At 34.9% G+C, this 17,489-nt stretch overlaps 1 protein-coding gene across 2 annotated transcripts in view; it reads right to left on the reverse strand.

Annotated features, from left to right (window-relative positions):
- The window catches only part of ASXL2 (ASXL transcriptional regulator 2), a 171,056-nt gene that overhangs the window by 25,719 nt on the left and 127,848 nt on the right, over window positions 1–17,489 (reverse strand). For both annotated transcript variants that reach the window (XM_001380127.5, XM_007475944.3), the window contains 4 exons: window positions 16,565–16,680; window positions 8,877–9,018; window positions 7,922–8,065; window positions 2,996–3,159 (listed from right to left, as the gene is read on the reverse strand). In XM_001380127.5, the coding sequence (XP_001380164.2) occupies window positions 2,996–3,159; window positions 7,922–8,065; window positions 8,877–9,018; window positions 16,565–16,680 (566 nt within the window). The remainder of the gene's footprint in view (window positions 1–2,995; window positions 3,160–7,921; window positions 8,066–8,876; window positions 9,019–16,564; window positions 16,681–17,489) is intronic.

The raw sequence follows: 17,489 nt of genomic DNA on the forward strand, positions 1-17,489 counted from the left end.
GGTAGCCTACTGGATATATCCACGAGGATGTTCCATTGGCAACTCAAACCTGACAAACCCTACACACACACATCCTGCTCCCCCCCCCCACCCCCCCAACTCCATTCCCATTTCTTAAGGTTTCAATTTCTGTCTATTGTATCATCATCCTTCAAGTCACTCAGGCATACTCCTCCAGGGTCCTTCACCTTCCATAATCAATCAGCTTCCAAGTTTGATCTATTCTACTACAATAATGCCTCTCATATTTGTCCCCTCTATTCATTTACATAATCATCACCCTAGTTCAGGTCATTAACACTCCTTAAAACTGGTACATTAGTATTTTAATTGGTCTTCCTGCATCTAATCAATTTCCTTTCAAATCAATTTTCCATACAGATAGTCCTAAATTTAAGGTCTTACCACATTACTCCTCAACTCAAGAAGCTTCAGTGTTTTCCTTTTGCCTCTAGGAAAATTAGATAAACTCGTGTATATGGTATTGAAATCTCTTATATTCAAGTTCTAGAATACATTTCCAGATATATTAATCCCTCTCCTATACCTTGTGTTTTAGCCAAACTTAACAATTTTCTGATTCCTGCTGTCAGCTAATGAGCTGTCTTGCTGATTTGCTTGACATTCCATCTTCCAATCCTTAGCTTTTTGCAGATATGTTCCATGTCTGAAATGTACTCCCTTTTCAACAGTACTTAGATAGCTTCCTACAAGATTCATATAGAGGCCATTCCTGATCTGTCTACTTCAATTCAATAACATTTATTAAGTATATACTACATGCTGGAGACTGTGTTAAGGACTGGAGGTAAATCAAAGTTCCTACCCTCAAGGAGCTTATAATGGGGAAGACAACTTGCAAAATACATATATAGAAAGCAAGCTATGTACAGACTAAATAGGCAATAATTAAAAGAGGGAAAGTACTCAAATTAAGAGGGCTTATATAAAGCTTCCTATAGATGGTGGGATTTTAGTTGGGACTTAAAACCAGAGAGGTAAGCAATGTGAGTGGAGGAAGAAGAGCTTTCCAGAAATGGGGCTTGCCAGAGAATGAATGTCTAGAACAAAGAAATGGAGTGTCTTATTTGGGGGATTGCCAGGAGGTCAGTGTCACTGGATCTAATAGTAGTAATATAGTTGGGGAATAAAGTGTAAGAAGACCAGAAAGGTAAGAGACAGATAGGACTTTGTCAAATAGAGCATAATGTATTTGATCCTGGAGGCAACAGTAAGCCAATGGAATTTAATGATTAGTGGAGTGAAATGAAGAGATATGCACTTTAGACCATCACTTAAGAGTGACTGAATGGAGAATGGACTAGAGCAGGGAGACTCGAGGCAGGCAGACCCATCAGCAGGTTACTGCAGTAATTCAGGTATGAGGTAATGAGGGCCTGCTTCAGGGTGGTGGCAGTGTCTGAGAAGAGAAGGGATCATATTTGAGAGAGGTTGCAAAGGTATGAATCAATAAGACTTGGCAACAGATTCAATATGGGGATGGGGAGAAGATACAGTGAAGAGTCCAAGATGGCTGTTAGGTTGCAGAGTCTAGGAAGATTGAAGGGAAGGTGAAAGAGAGGGAGGTTCTGGGGGGAAGAAAATGAGTTCTATTTTGAATATAACAAATTTATGATGCCTACAAGACATACATTTCAAGATTTCTGAAAGATACTTGGAGATGCAAGGCTAAAAGGCAACAAAGGATGTTGCAGCAAACAGGGAGAGGTAAGGACAAGATGGCAGAGTAGAGAAAGCTGAGCTCTCCCAACATTCTCTTCTAAACACCTCTATTTTTTTTCCCCAAACACCTTTAAAATAATGTCTTAAACAGAATTCCAGAGTGGCAGAGCCAACAAAAGGTTGGAGTGAGACACTTTTCCAGCCCAAAATAGCTTTGGAAGTTGGAAAGATAAAAGTGTAACATGGGAAAGAGGCTTGTCCAGAGCCCAATGGATGAAACACCAATGGTGAGACTAAGTAATGGTGTCAGAAACAGAAGCAACAAATTCAGGAGCCTTCAAGCCAGAGACAATAAGAGCACATGGTAACTGGTCAGAAAGAGATTAGAGGGAGCTTACATTTAGGGCAGTGTTTGGCAACTGAACTGCTTATACTCATTTCTGGGTTATAGTTCTAGGGCAGAGAGAAGCACTTTTAGTTCAGAGAGAGTAGAAGAGTCAGTGTCACCTCTAGCCTCAAGAGATCAGGGACCCTGAGTAACAGTATCTTTTCTGGTCCTAAGGGAGGAGAAACCTTGAGGAGAAGTATCAATTGAAATTCCAAGGAATTATAGTCCCTTCCTGTATAAAGGCCCAGAGTGCAAATCAAGAAGGCAGTGACCACATATCTCCTCAGATCACACCAAATTTGCACAGAACTATAATAAATGTGTAAAGCATATCCTGCCAGCAAGCTAGATGTTCTTTAAGGATAGAAACAATTTCATTATTTGTCTGCTTCACAAGTAGCTAAAAGAGGGAAATTAATAAGAGATTATTGCATCATAGGACTATAAATCTAGTGCTGGAATTTATCTAGTCCAACACTCATTTTATAGACCAAGAAGTTCAGATTCAGAGGTTTAGTAGTTCACCCAAGCTTAAGTTAGGAGAGCTAGGAACTGAACACAGGTCTGGAAACTCCCAGTCTGACTGTACTTCATGCCTCCTAAGACTGATTTATGTCAAAAGTGAATGAAATAATTCCATCAAGGTTTTAAAAAGTAGTAAGTGGTGAGAGGCCATGGAAAAGCAAAAGAAGTTTAAAAAAAAAAACAAAAACATCTTAACCTTCCATCTTAGAAACAAACTAAGTATTGACTCTAAGGCAGAAGAGCAGTAAAGGCTAGGCAAGTAGGCTTAAGTGACTTGCCTAGGATCACACAACTAGGGAGTAACTGAGGCAAGATTTGAATCCAGGCTCTCCCATCTCCAGGTTGGCTCTCTATCTACCTAGCTGCCCCTGAAAAGAAGTTTAACCTGACTTCACCTACCTGCCGGTCCACTTCTGGAAGCAAAAGCAAAAGTCGTTGTTGGCAGTCCCCAGGGAGGACTGAAAATGTGTGCTTGTTGATTAGAGCTCTCAGATTGGTATTAACAAGGATAGAATCAGGTGTTTCAACATCGATTTCAGCACATTTAGTCCTTTTTAGTTGCCCTAAAAAAAAATGTTACAAAGAATATAAGCAATAAATCTGTAAATAGAGAACATTTTATTCTGATCTTTTCACATTTTCTTATTAGTCTTAAGGGATTTGGAATTTCCTGCTTTGATTAATACTCATATACAATGTTATTCACAACATCCACTCTTCATTACTCTAGGAGTTAGGTAACAGATAACAGATTATGCACATGAGAAGTTAAGCCATGTGCCCAAGCTTACAGAGTTGGGGGGACAGAGCAGTGAGTGATTTCATTCAGGTCAACCAATTCTAAAGGTGGTATCCATTCTTTTCTACCATATCTCTCACAATGTAATAATGCAATCATCTCCTAAATGAGGGAAGCCTCTAGGAGTGGATTTTCTAGTAAGTACAGGTAGCTGACAATGTCTTGCACTTACATTTTTATGACTACTTTTTCCTCTTATTTACTTAATTTTCAAAGCTTCAATTCCCTAACCAAGTAATTACAGGGAACCTGTCCCCAAATCTAGAAGAAAAAGTCCTCCAAGTTTCTATAAATTTTTCAAAATACCTTGTAGGAAGTTTACAGAAACCCTTTTCATACATTTTCCATCTCATGCTCTAATATACAATGTGATCACTAAAGGTGAAATAAGCTATATTCAAATAAAGTATCAATATGGATTTTTGTATGTAACTGAAGGGCAAATTTTATTACTTAGATTAATTTGATTTTAATATGTTAGCAACACAGTTCCTGCTTTAAGTCTAAAATAAATCCTACCCAGAAGCAACTAGTTGATAAATAAGCAAATATCTGTGAGCATTTAATGTGTAATTGGAAATTTGTTACCCTAAAAACTGCATTTCCCGGGAGCCCACTGACTTCCTGTCATTACATATTTCCTGTAGACAGAGGATACTGGGCAGTGGAGTGGCTGATCTCGGCCTCTTTGGCTTCCTGTCATGACCATGGCAGCAGTAAGTGGGAATTTTGAACAGGCTGTTTTTTTCTTTTTTCTTTTTTTTTACCTTTTTATTCCTTTACTTCTAATGATCATTAATAAATCCCTTAAAATATAATATTTTTATTTGAGATTAATTTTAATTTTTACATTGATAAAGATTAGTGATTGATAAAAGTTATCATGATCTTGAAAATTAAAGAGATTATCAAAATGACCACATTTCCTTTTATGATAGGATTTTTAAATGAGGCTTAGAGAAAAAGAAAATGAAAAAGTAACATATCTTGTCTTTTGAGGGCCTCATAATAATCTGGTGGATAAGGTGATGAAATGTAATAACTAACAGTTCTATTGGGTACATTCTCATCTGATGAACTAAGCCCTATGTCCTAAAAGTATTGTTTTTTTAGGGACATTTTAATATTATTATATATTTACCATTTAAAAAAAGTTTTATGGATTTTTTTGTTAAAGATTTATAGATTATTGCCATTTTGTGAAACATCTCTTGTGATAAAATAAAAGTTAAGTAAAACTAATACTATAGTAATCTTATGTGAAAGTTCGTGCAACATTTCACATTTGTAATATCATCCCAACTACGCTATTTTTTTTAACTCTTACCTTCCATCTTGGAATCAATGTCTTGTATTGGTTCCAAGGCAGAAGAGCACTAAGAGGTAGGCAATGGGGGTCAAGTGACTTGCCCAGGGTCACACAGCTGGGAAGTGCCTGAGGTCAAATTTGAACCTAGGACCTCCCATCTCTAGGCCTGGCTCTCAATCCACTGAGCTACCCAGCTGACCCCCCAACTACATTATTTAAAACAATTAACAAATCTATTTTCTTTCTCATATGATCCCATTCCATTGGGGGTTGGGGGGGGGAAGAAGAAAATTAAAACAAATTTCTAATAATAAATATGCAAAGTCAAGCAAACAACTTCCTTCAATGGCTGTAATTTGGTATGTGCATAGGTATGTACATTTGTATGTATATACATACATCTTATTCTATACCCAAATCCATCACCTCTGTCATAAAGAGTTTGTTTCATCCTCTGAATATCACGAATAGTCTTTGAATTGATCATGGTTCTTAAGGTTTTCAAAGCTGCTTGTTTTTAACATTGCTGTTGTGTTATTAACGTATTTACTCAATAAATTGTTCCCTTGACTGTTAATTTCATTCTTTATCAGTCTACAAAAGTTCACAAAATTATTCCCTTGTATACTATGGATTTTATAGCATTACTAAATTGTTACTCTGGTTCTGCTTCCTTCCCTCTACAATGGTTCATAAAAGTCTATGTCTTTTTGAAATCATCTATTTTCTCATTTCTTTCAGCACAATAATATTCCATCACATTCATATATTACAACTTATTCAGTCATTCATTAAATGATGAGCTTAGTTTCCAGCTTGAATACTCTTGTATGTGAAGGACTCTTCCCTTATTTCTTTGATTTCATTGGTGTATAGGCCTGGCAGTAGTCAAAGGGTCATACTGTTGAGTAAATTTTTACATAGGATTAATAATGAAAGGTTTTATGAGAACCAGGAATAATGGCCCGAGGGGAGTTTTCACAGTTCCAGAGCCAGAAGGGCCAGGCCTTAGAGAATATATTGTTTAAAGAGATTATGAAAAATCACGCAAGTAATTAAGTAGAAGAACTAGCATTCAAACTCAGATCTTTTGTTTCCAAATGCTATATATATACTCTCCTGTATGTATCATACTGAAAATCAAATGGTTCTGTCCTTGACCTGGCACCATTCAACATTATCATCAACAGAATGAAGACACAACATGTTAATAAAACTGATCCATAACAAAAAGCTGGAAAGGCAAGCTAATACAAAAGAACTGATAATCACCAACTGCAATATTGGGATAAAAACAAAAATAAAAATCCATTAAATGAGATAAATCTCACCTATTCCCTTTAAGGTTTAAAAAGATCAATCCCACAAATATAGGATCAAAGATAATCTGGCTTGATAGCAGTTCACATGATCTCAAGGGCGAAATGGTCTCTTAAAAATGAAAGTCTCTTTTAGGCTGAATTAATGAAAAGCAGATGCCCAATTTACACTATTGGTCAGCTTATTAAGACTGCATTTTAAAAAAAGACAAACTAGAGCTCATCTAGGAAATAGTCATTGCAATTGATGCCATACAAGGAATACTAAGAAATTGAGGAAGGACAGCCTGTAGAAAAAGAGTTAAAGTAGCATCTTCAGTCTAGAAAAATTTAAAAACAAAAAATCTCAACCATTGAACTTAAAAGTTAATAGAGATCTGAATTTTAATTATGGCCACCATTTACTAGCTCTGTCACCATGAATAAATCTTTACATCTGTTCATCTCAGTTACCATATTTATAAAATGGGAATGGCCTAGACCTGTAATATGTATGTACTTCATAGGACTCTTCTATGGATAAAATGAAATCACATATGCAAAGCACTTTACAAACCTTTAAAGCACTATAAATATCATCTATAAAAGATTCCTTTTGGGTATAAATCTATGAGCTCATATCAGATATTATAATAATAAAGAGCTCTCACACAGAAGTGTGAAGAGCTCCTCCCCCCAATTAAAAAAATATTGGATTTTTGGTTTAATATAAGAAAAAAATCTCCACCACAATTCCTGTTTAATAAATTCAATTCAACCAACAGTTATTAAGAATTTACTGCTAACAAAGAGGTACAAAGATGACTGTGAGACAAAATAGATAGAGATAAGTACCCAGAGAAAAAGAAATAAAAATCAGTGCTATATAAGGTGTGGTGGCTGAGAAAATTCTGGCTTAGGGTTATCAGGCTGTAAAACGAAGTAGAACTGTGTCTTAACAGTGAAGATATCTGTTGGAGAAATAAAAACATGGAGGGATTGAAGGAATGAAGGCTTTTTGGGCATATAGAACAAAATAAGCAGACAAAGAAGAAACAGAGTTTTTAAGAAAGAGTAAATCACCTGTAAAATGGAAAAGAGTATAAAATTATGCTGAAAAGGAGGGCCCAAGCCATTAGAGAAGGCCACAAGACTTGTGACCTAAAGCTCTTTAGAAAGAAAAAAATTAATGAAGGTTTTCTTGCCTTTGTGCACTACTCATCACTTATTCAGTTCCTTTTGTGTGACAGACCAATACTTTTAAACATCAATTATTATAGAGTGTATATGGAACTTGTGGAGTAGTTTAAAATTTTGTTCAGGCTCCCCTTTCTAACTATTAATTCCTCTTTTGTGACTCCTTTTCCTTTTGCTATCCCTAGTTCTAATCCCTCACACCCCTCCTTCCAAAAGATGTGCTGTCAGCCATTATTTTGAATTTGTCAAGAAGTATATGGGTAAGATGAAATTACATTTTCAGTCATATGTCTCATTAATTGAAGAAAAACTCTGACCCCATTCAAAGAATGATACCTGGGAAAGCTTTTTGATCAAGGGACTGGTCTTCAGTGTAACCTTGCATAGGCTGCTCCCTGATAAAAGGTTAGCCAAGTCTATAGGTTTAGCTAATGAAGGGAAATTGTTTGAATCAGAATTTGGAAAAGTTCAAACAAAGGATGTGTATCTGTTTATCAGTGTGTCTTAAGCAGATAACAGACTAGATGTTTTCTGAAGTTATTTCCAACTGTGTTATTCTATAACACAGCTTTAAAAAATTGGTAGACAGCACTAGATTATCTATAAAGGTATATTCCAACTTTTAACCCATGATCCTATAAGGACTGTGTTTCCTTCCAATTTTCCACTTAGGCTACAGTTATAGTATTAGTATAAAAAAATTGCAATATGAAAGAACTCACTTGTATGAAGCCTGTCAGATCTCTGAAATGATTTCTTCCCCAACCCTGGCAGGGGAGTTTCAACTTTAACTGAAGAAGAGGAGCTAGAATTTGAATTCTGAGGACTGCTTGATTGTCCATCTGACTGTTTTCCTTCCCACGCAGCTGGAAAAAGAGACAAATAAAAGATACAATGCAGTGCTAGGGAAAATCAATGACTATACTTTGTGATTTAAGCCCTCTACACTCTGGGATTGCTCTAACCACGATGCCTATATACCCACACTTTCCTGCCAGGCTACAGTTAAGACTCCTAAGACAGCAGAAGCAAGCCTTGTTAGCTCATATTATGAGCCTAATAACCTTTAAAGGGGAAAATGAAAGCAGTACCCATAGCAAGTTTTTATTTTGAATGATGAAAAGTCTTGGCTATATCATTCCATAGGAATGCAAAAGCAGAACTTGCTCTGAGAAAAAACAATTATTTTTATTGTCAAGGAAAATAACAATGGTACTAAATTAAAGAGGAATAGATAAATGGGCTCAATTTCAATCTGGCCTGAGCCCAACTTCAAAATTAAATGCATATAAAACTAAAATGTTCAGTCCTTATGAAGATGATGGTTTCCTAGGCCTAGTAAAATAGGTGATTCCAGGCTATTAGGACAGCATCAATGTAATCATTTTCATAATATGTACATTCTACTGATATCTCCTTAAATTTTTTTCAAGGTTTAACACCTAAAAGTTTTCTTCATGTGATTTTCTTCTCATTTGAATTTCCACAGAGGTTATGAAGTATGTGTTGAGGGGAGGGCAGAGAGAGTGAGGAGGGGGAGTAAGAGGGGAAGGTAGTATGGAATTTATTATATATCAATATAGATAAAAAAATTGTTCAAAACTAGAAAAATGACACTGCAATATGAAGAAAAGATACAAAGACACTATCCCCAGAGGAAGATGTCAGTCTGTTTACCAGGTTTAGTGGGCACAGGTTCACTGGTTGCTTTGACTGTCTTTAGCAGAAGATGCTGATTAGAGGAGATGGGCATGCTTGTTCGACATTGTTCCTGCTGCTGTTGCTGCTGCTGCTTCTTTTGCTGTTGCTGCTTTAAAGCCTAGAAAGAGAGTAATGCTAATTAGAAAGAGGATGATAGTTTCAGTAATGAGGGGGAAACAGAACACAAAATATAACTAACATTTTAAAGTTAAGAAACTACTATTCATTCAACAAACATTTTAGCATGTGTCCATGCTAAGGAACATGAAATAAACAAATTGTACCCCTATACTGATCTACAGTTTGAATGCACTTTCATATACAAACTTTCATTTTATTCCTGTAATGCCAAGTTCTTTATCAATATTAATAATCTTTGGTTGGGGGAAATATGAACAACATTCAATACAATAAAAAGTTGGATTCAGGTAAGCTTTCTTCCCCAAATTTACATGTATGAATAGCAAAGCTAGAATTAAGACAAGAGAATCTGAACTTCCAATCTGCTTTAGAGAGAAAACTGTGAAGAACACTGTTTATGAAGTACAGAGAAAAGTCTCTAGTTTGAAGATACTTGAGAGATATAGCAACAAACAACAAGAATGAATGTTTGGGATCTGGCCTAATTGTTTGAAAACAAAAGCCATTAGAGGGATTGAAAGAAGATGTGAAGAGAGAAAGGAAGTTTTGGGAAGTCCTCATAATGGGATTTGTATTTCTATATCATAACTTAAAATAAGAGGAAGGATGGGCTTATGTTCAAGGGCTGGTCAAAATGTACAGTTTTTGCTTAAATAACTGTATCTATATTTATATGTATATACAGACATTTCACACATACAAACACGTGCAAACTATTATAAAGGAGAGATTCTTATCTTTATGTCATGAACATCTTTGACAGGCTAGTGAAGCCTGTAGATTTTTCTTCTCAGAATAATTTTTTGTTAAATGCATGAAATAGACAAGATTTACAAAGGAAACCATTTATCTTGAAACATAGTAATAAAAATATTAAAAAAAAAAAACAAATTTATGGACATTGGGTTAAGAATCCTACTATAGAGGTTAGCCATTATATAGAAAGAAGATCATTAGAGATACCCAGAAATTCCACCTTACTTAATTTGGACTGCATTCTGGCTGGTCAAAATATTTTTAGATCTTGTTCCTTATCCCCCAAAATGTAGTGGTCTCCCCTAGTTTTGCACCATATACAAATCATTATTACTGAATTTGATAATGGTAAATGAGCCATCTATTGAATTATCATTATTGATAAAAATTAAATGGCAGAAAGTCAAAAGCTCATACCATTAAAGACAGCTTTCTAAGTTGACATCAATACAGTAATGATGGCTCTATATATGGGTCCTGTCATTCAAACATTTCTAAATCTAAATAATTTGCCTTTATTTGATTCACCCTTTCCAGCTAGGCTATAAGAATGGGATAAAAATTCAGATAGGCAGCCAAATGAAGTAAAAAGAGCAATGGAAATGGAGTCTGAGAACCTGGGTTCAAAACCTGGCTCACCTTCTTACTATCTGTGGTACTGTGGGTAAGTCCTCTCTCTAAACCTCAGTATCCTTACCTGCAAAATGTGGAAATTAAACTAGTTAACCTCTGAGGTCCCTTCTAGCTCTAAATATATGTTCTTATCAATATTTTGTGAATTTCATGGGAGACAAAATCTTATAAAGGTGCCAGGAAGAAAGACTAAATCAGATGTCTACAAACAAATATGCAGGTAAATCGCAACATCTTGATAAACTAGATATCCTAGGGAAAGCTGGCAAATTTGGATCATAGTGCACCAAGACTTAACATTATTTGGTACAGTATATGACAGTAAAGCAACAACGTAAAGGTAAATATTTCATCAATAGGAAAAGGAAAAGGATAGGTTAAGAAAAGGATGGGGAGAAGGGGATTAGTGGAGAAGAGCAGAACTGTCTGTTCAGTAAATAGACTGATGTGAATAAATCCCAGAAACCCTAGTGAAGGAAAGCATGGTGAATAAAAATGGAAACAAAAGACCAAAAAACAAAGTGTAGTGAATATCAAATTGCCCTCAAAGTCAAGAAGAACTAAATTAAAGTAACAATTCTGAAAAATAATGGCTATGTAACTACAAGTCATAAAACCTCTTAGGAGCCCTGGGCAAGCCTGGTATGTTATAGAACAAGTAAGTTGAATATGGTCTGATGTGCACCTTAGATATTGGGAAGTTCAGGGAAAGAAAGAATCCTCTGGACTTAAGAGTCTACAGGGAAAGAAGTATAGGAAGGATGGAAAATACTCAAAAACATAATTATAGGGAGCAGCTGGAAAGCTCAGTGAATTGAGAATCAGGTCTAGAGATTGAAGGTCCCGGGTTCAAATTTGACCTCAGACACTTCCTAGCTATGTGATCCTGGGCAAGTCACTTAACTATCATTTCCTAGTCCTTATTGCTCTTATGCCTTAGAACCAATACATAGTTATTGATTCTAAGGTGGAAGGTAAGGATTAAAAAAATAATAATAATTATAAAGAAAAAGAGAAATAATTCCAAAGAGAAAGAAAAGGAGGAGTTGCCTAAACAATATTAGTTAAGACTATAAGCTCCTTAAGCAGGGATTATTTTTGGCCTGTCTCTAAATCCTCATCATTTAGCACAGTACTAGGGATCCTGTAATAAATGTTTTTTTTTTAAATTCTTACTTTCTGTCTTAGTATGGATTTCAAGGCAGATGAGTAGTAAGGGCTAAGTAACTGAGGTTAACTTGCCCAGGGTCACATGGCTAGGAAGTGTCTACGGCCAGATTTGAACTATGCTTTCTTGTCTTGAGGCTGGACTCTCTATCCACTGAACCACCTAGCTGCCCCAATAAGTGCTTTTTGACCAACTGGCTGAATGTGAAGTAACAACCCATTTAGATTTCTTAAAAAAATAAATAAAATAAAATAAAATAAAATAAAATAAAATAAAATAAAATAAAATAAAATAAAATAAAATAAAATAAAATAAAATAAAGCACATAAAGAATGGAAGAAAAGGCAGAAGCAGCTCAAAGAAGCAGTAAAAGTTCTCAGGATTGATGGAACAATGATTATGGAGATTATCTTAGCTCTTATTTTGTTTCTGTTGGGCTTTTTATGTTAAGAATTATTATCTTTAACCTGAAAAGGAAAGAAACTAGCTAAAAGGGAACTGAAAGCCATTATAAATAGGGAAATACCAAGAGAGACTAGCTGCCCTTGAGTTCAACTAACCTAATCCAGGATTAGCTCTACCCCAATAGTGAAAATACTAATAGATGGGATTTCTAAGTTTTTATCAGCAAGAGCCTTGGACATAATTGAAAGGGCACAAGAGAGCAGTCAGATGACCTCAGTTTAAGTTATAGTCATTTTACTTGGACAAGCCACTGAACTTCTAAAGGCCTCACAGTTTTCTTATCTGTAAAATGAGGGAGTAAGGCTAGATGAGCTCTAACATCCCTTTCAACTCAAGGAATATAATGCAATGAGATCAAAGAAAAAAGGAAAAGATTCATATGAAGAAAAATACTTAAAGCAACGCTTTCTGTTGCAGCAAAAAAACTGGAAACAAAGCAGGGGGAGCAGTTGAACAAATTATAGCATACAAATGTAATACATTATTGTGCCATAAAAAATAATAAAATTGATTTCGAGAGACCTTAGAGGATTTCTATGAACTGATAGAAGTATAGAGGAGTCAATAGAATCAGGAGTCAGTTAATATGACTGCATTATTATTAAGAAAAACAACTTTGAAAGACATAAAAATTCTGATCTAGTAATTACCAATCGTAACTCCACAAGACTAATGACAATATATGTAACAAAAATGTGATGAACTGTAGATGCTTGAAATATACATTGTTAGACAGCAGATGTGTGAATGTTTTGTTTGATTATACACATGTCCCCAACACCTATAAACAACACATATCCACACATTTTTGTAAATACTTTTTTTCCTCCCAAAAGAGAGCTTTTGTTTTGTGGGGATAGGAAGAATAAGAGTTGGGTAAGAAAAGGAGGGATAGAGATAGTGATATCAGAGAAAGCAAAAAAAAGAGAACCAATAAGACACTTAAACACAAATAGAAGGGCATAAGGAAGTTCAGAAGAGGGTTCAGAAAAGTGGATCAGTTATATTTTTTTAAAAAAAGAAAACACCAATCTATACATAATAGATTTTCACTGTTTGGTGTTCAAGCCTCTTTTTCTGATCTTTGTATATGGAAATGCGTTTTTGTCAGTATCTGTCAATTTTATAGTAGGAAAAAAATTAAGGTAAAAAAATACTGGAGAAAAGGAGAAATAAAGCAGGATTGAAGAAGGGAAACTCTCTGGATTCCTCTCCCACCCATGGAATTAAAAGAGCTGATAGTAAATTTATAAGCCAATAAAGTAAATTTAATTTTTAGCAAAATGTTCAAACATATATTATTATCATAATGAGTAAATGAACATCTAGAAAAGGAAAGAGCAATCACAAGAACAGGTCATGCCAGCTTGATTCTATAACTTTTGGACAAAGTTAATCCAATGGAATATCAAGAGAATTCTATTGCTAAGGTTTACCTAGATTCTATTTTACTGATGCTAACAAGTTTTTATGCCACCTTCATTTCCTGAAGTCCTGACCCTAACATATTAACCTCTCTCACCTCCATCAGCACACATTGGAAGAACTCTGGGCTGACTCTTCAGTCAGAGGAAATGGGCTGAAATGCTCCATCCTGGTGTAACTTAAAAGTCACTTAATCTCTTGGAGCTTCAGTTTTCTCATTTGTAAAATGATAGGGGGTTAGACTAATGGCTTCTGTAGTCCTTTCTAGTTTTAAATATATGACTAGATGTTCCACCTTCGAAATAAAGAAAACAATATATAGCTATTTGTATTTAAATATATGATCATATATTTAAATGTATGTAAAATAAATAAATATAAATAAAATATAACTTTAATACAGAATATGCAGCAATACATGTGTGTATCCCATGGTCTTGCTACCAATCTTTCATCATTTTTCTCTTTGGGAACAAGAATAATCATTCTAATTAACTTGTTTTGCTATATTTTCATGTTGTTTTGTTCATATTTTTATAATCATAGTGTATTATATATAGTATTTTTAGTTCTGCTTTTTTCATTCACATGTAGTGGATATAAATTTCTATCTCTATATTTCTCCATTTCTCAGAGTGAAAGAGCTAATTTTGCTATTATAAAAAAATGCTTCTATGAATATTTTGGTACATATGAAACCTTTCTATCCACAACCTCTCTGACAAAGAAACTTAGTGTTGGTATCACTAGGTCAAAGAATGAAATGTTTAGCAACAGTTCTCATGTAACTCCTCATTGTTTAAGAGAATGGTTACAACGATTCACTGGTTCCTCCAAGAAAATATCAGAGTGCCTGTCTTTCCAAAGTCAAGGCCCTGAACAATATTTCTGTCTTTCATTACACAGGAGTATCAGGTAAAACATCTCAGAATTGTTTAAGCATTTCTCTTATCATTAGTAATCTGGAACAGATGTTCATGGATTTTTGGGCTTCCCTACTCAGAGTCCTTCAAGCACTTGAAGAGGTCAGGCACTTCTATATCAACAGAAGAGATTCTAAGTCAGGTAAAAGTTGGACTAGAAGATCTCTGACATTCTAGTCTAAGTAGATTTTACAAAGATACTGATGGTACCTGGTTGACTGACATTAAACCTGGTCTGGTCCCTATGGTTGCTCCAAAGCATCTGTTTACTTTTTCAGTATTCCAAATCTACAGAATTCTTTATGCACTATAAACCAAAATAAGTGTTACTATAAACTCTCTCACAATTGCCACCTAAAGAATATTCTTCTAGGGGGAACCTAGGTGACTCAGTGGATTGAGAGTCATTCCTAGAGACAGGAGGCCCTCAGTTCAAATCTGGCTTCAAAACACTTCCTAACTTTTGACCCTGGGCAAGTCACTTTATCCCCATTGCCTAGCCCTTATTATTTTACTCTTCTGCCTTGGAATTAATACATGGTATTGATTCTAAGAAAGAAGTTAAGGGTTAAAAAAAATAGTCTTCTGGCTTAAAAGTGGAGAAGCTCAAAGAAAGTAAGAAAGTATCACTTCCATTTAGTCAAAAGGGGAACATAAGACTCTATACTCTGACATTTCTAAATTGTCAAACTTAAGTTTTACTTCCCAAAATGCTGAAGATACATAAAAAAAGATGGCTCAAACTTCCAAACTCTTACTCCAGAACAGGCTTCTGATCTCACATCAAACCTACCCTTGGTTGTGCTCCTGTCATAGAGGATGTAAGGGCGAGAGAACCTGATCTCCCTGTTCTTAGTTGCCTGCTGAGAAAAGCAGGCCTGAAAGTCAGGCTCAGATCTCATTTAGATTTACCTGGAAAAGAAGACTTTGGGATAAGAAAAAGGTGAGGCAGGGTAATGAAATGAACCATGGAGAGTAGAAGTTGCTCTGTATGGACTATTTTGTTTCATCTTTGTATATATAGTGCACTGCACATAATAAGCACTTAATAATCTAAATTTTACCAGTCTTATTACCACTTGCCCATTCCTGCCTGCTTTTCTCATTTCTTTTTAAACAGACTGAAAAATATTCTAAGGTTCAAAGACGAGCAAGAACCTTGGTCTTCACTGAGCAATATAGACCAAATATGGCAAGTAAATCAAATGTTTTAAATCCTACTGCATTTTGCTATGAGCATTCAAAAACAGTCTAAGCATAGAGACAGAATAGCTTCACAGTTCTATTAAACAAAAATTCTAATCAACTTCTTTTCAATGTGACTTGAAAAACTCCAAATCCACAAATTACCTATATTGCAATTCTTAAAATTATATTTATTAAAAGCTAAATATAAAAATTTTCTCATATATCACTAAAGAAACCTGTAAGATAGCAAAAAATTTCGAAAACTCTAACAATCCCATTCAGATTTCCATTCTAAAAGAAATGGTCGAAATATCAGACAAGGATTCTATATAAAAATGCTTGCATGATTCACATGTACATTACAAATTCAATGCCAAACTTTGAAAAATAACTTTATATTTCTCCTCAAAAGAAGCATCTGTATTTCATAATTCAGTCCAAAAGACATGTTAATGAAAATAGATACAGACTAAGAAAAAGGAGCTTTGATATGTAAGAATATTGGAAATTACTGTAACTGTCTTCAAAGCTTTCATAAATTACCTTACAAAGGTAAACTGGGTTTTTGCTTTTTGTTAGTTGTTTTAAAAACCAAACTAAATTGTAATAATCAAAGGAAGCTCTGCGGGCAAGTACTTTATCTTTGGCAAAGGCTATTCCAAGGACCTGTGATCACATACGGTTACTGATTTTGCATAGAGATGGTATATTATTTATCTGTTTACATATAATAATATAATATATTACATATATTACATACATATCTTTCTTTGGATGTGCTTTCATCTTAATGCTTTTGGAAGTCATGTGAAATTTCCCAAATATATTGCCCCCTCCAAGCCCCTGCTCCCCAACACTTGTCAGTATGAAGTTTCTATCTAATTGTTTCCCAGGAAAAATGAAAACAGACACATGGTATTGAATGTGGATCTATATTTCTGATGAACACACACTAGCCTGATTACCTGTTTTAGTGCCTTCTTGCTGTGCTTCTGGGATGGAGAGATGACTTTACCAGCTGAGATGGAGGGAGATGGACAGCTTGACTGGGGGGAAGATGGCTGTGACAGTCTAGACGATACTAGGGAAAAAATAAAGAAAAATGAAAACCAAAAATAATATTGCCAAGGGAGATACCAAGTGCTAATTTTCTTAAACCATGAAGAGGAAATATATCTTTGTGTTCAATGGGTACCAAATTGAACCCATGTGTTTTCTCTTGGGGGGGTTCTAAAATAAGCAAGCAGTCTTTTCTGGAAAGGATTTAGGCATATTGCTTTACATGTTAAAATATTTAGTAAGTATTTAATTCTAATACATTCCTTTATTTACATTCTTTAATATTTACAGATGAACTGATAAAAGTTCTAAAAAAACTGAACGCTAATTTGGTGTTTACCATATTAACCATAATTTATTAAGAAAAGTCTAGAGTTGTTTTGTTGCTATGATCAAGAGTTATGGCACTCAGAAAATAAATTTTTTTAAAAGTGATGGTAGTGTGTGGTATTAGAAAGAATAGTGGAGAGAAGAAAAACTGTATTCTGGCCTGGCTCTGCCACTAGCTGCAGATCATTTTCTGCATTTATAAAAAAAAAAGAGAGAGAGTTGGCAGAGTTTATCTATAAGGTCTTTTTCATCTTTAAAATTCAGTGAGACTTTGGGATACTTCTATTGAGAGCATTTTTTTTTCTCACTTCTTAACTCTTTTTGTAATCAATGAAATTTCAGAATTGCCCCCTCCCCCAAACTGATGGATACCTACTTTGATGAAAGCAATACAAGATAATATAGAAGTGGTAGTCATAGTCTCCTACAACAGGTAAACGTCTAACCGTTCTGAACTTTCCTAAATGTAGGTCCTGAGTACTTATTAAGTATTTCTGCAAG

Source organism: Monodelphis domestica, chromosome 1 (assembly GCF_027887165.1).
Source record: "Monodelphis domestica isolate mMonDom1 chromosome 1, mMonDom1.pri, whole genome shotgun sequence".
Taxonomy (NCBI): Eukaryota; Metazoa; Chordata; class Mammalia; order Didelphimorphia; family Didelphidae; genus Monodelphis; species Monodelphis domestica.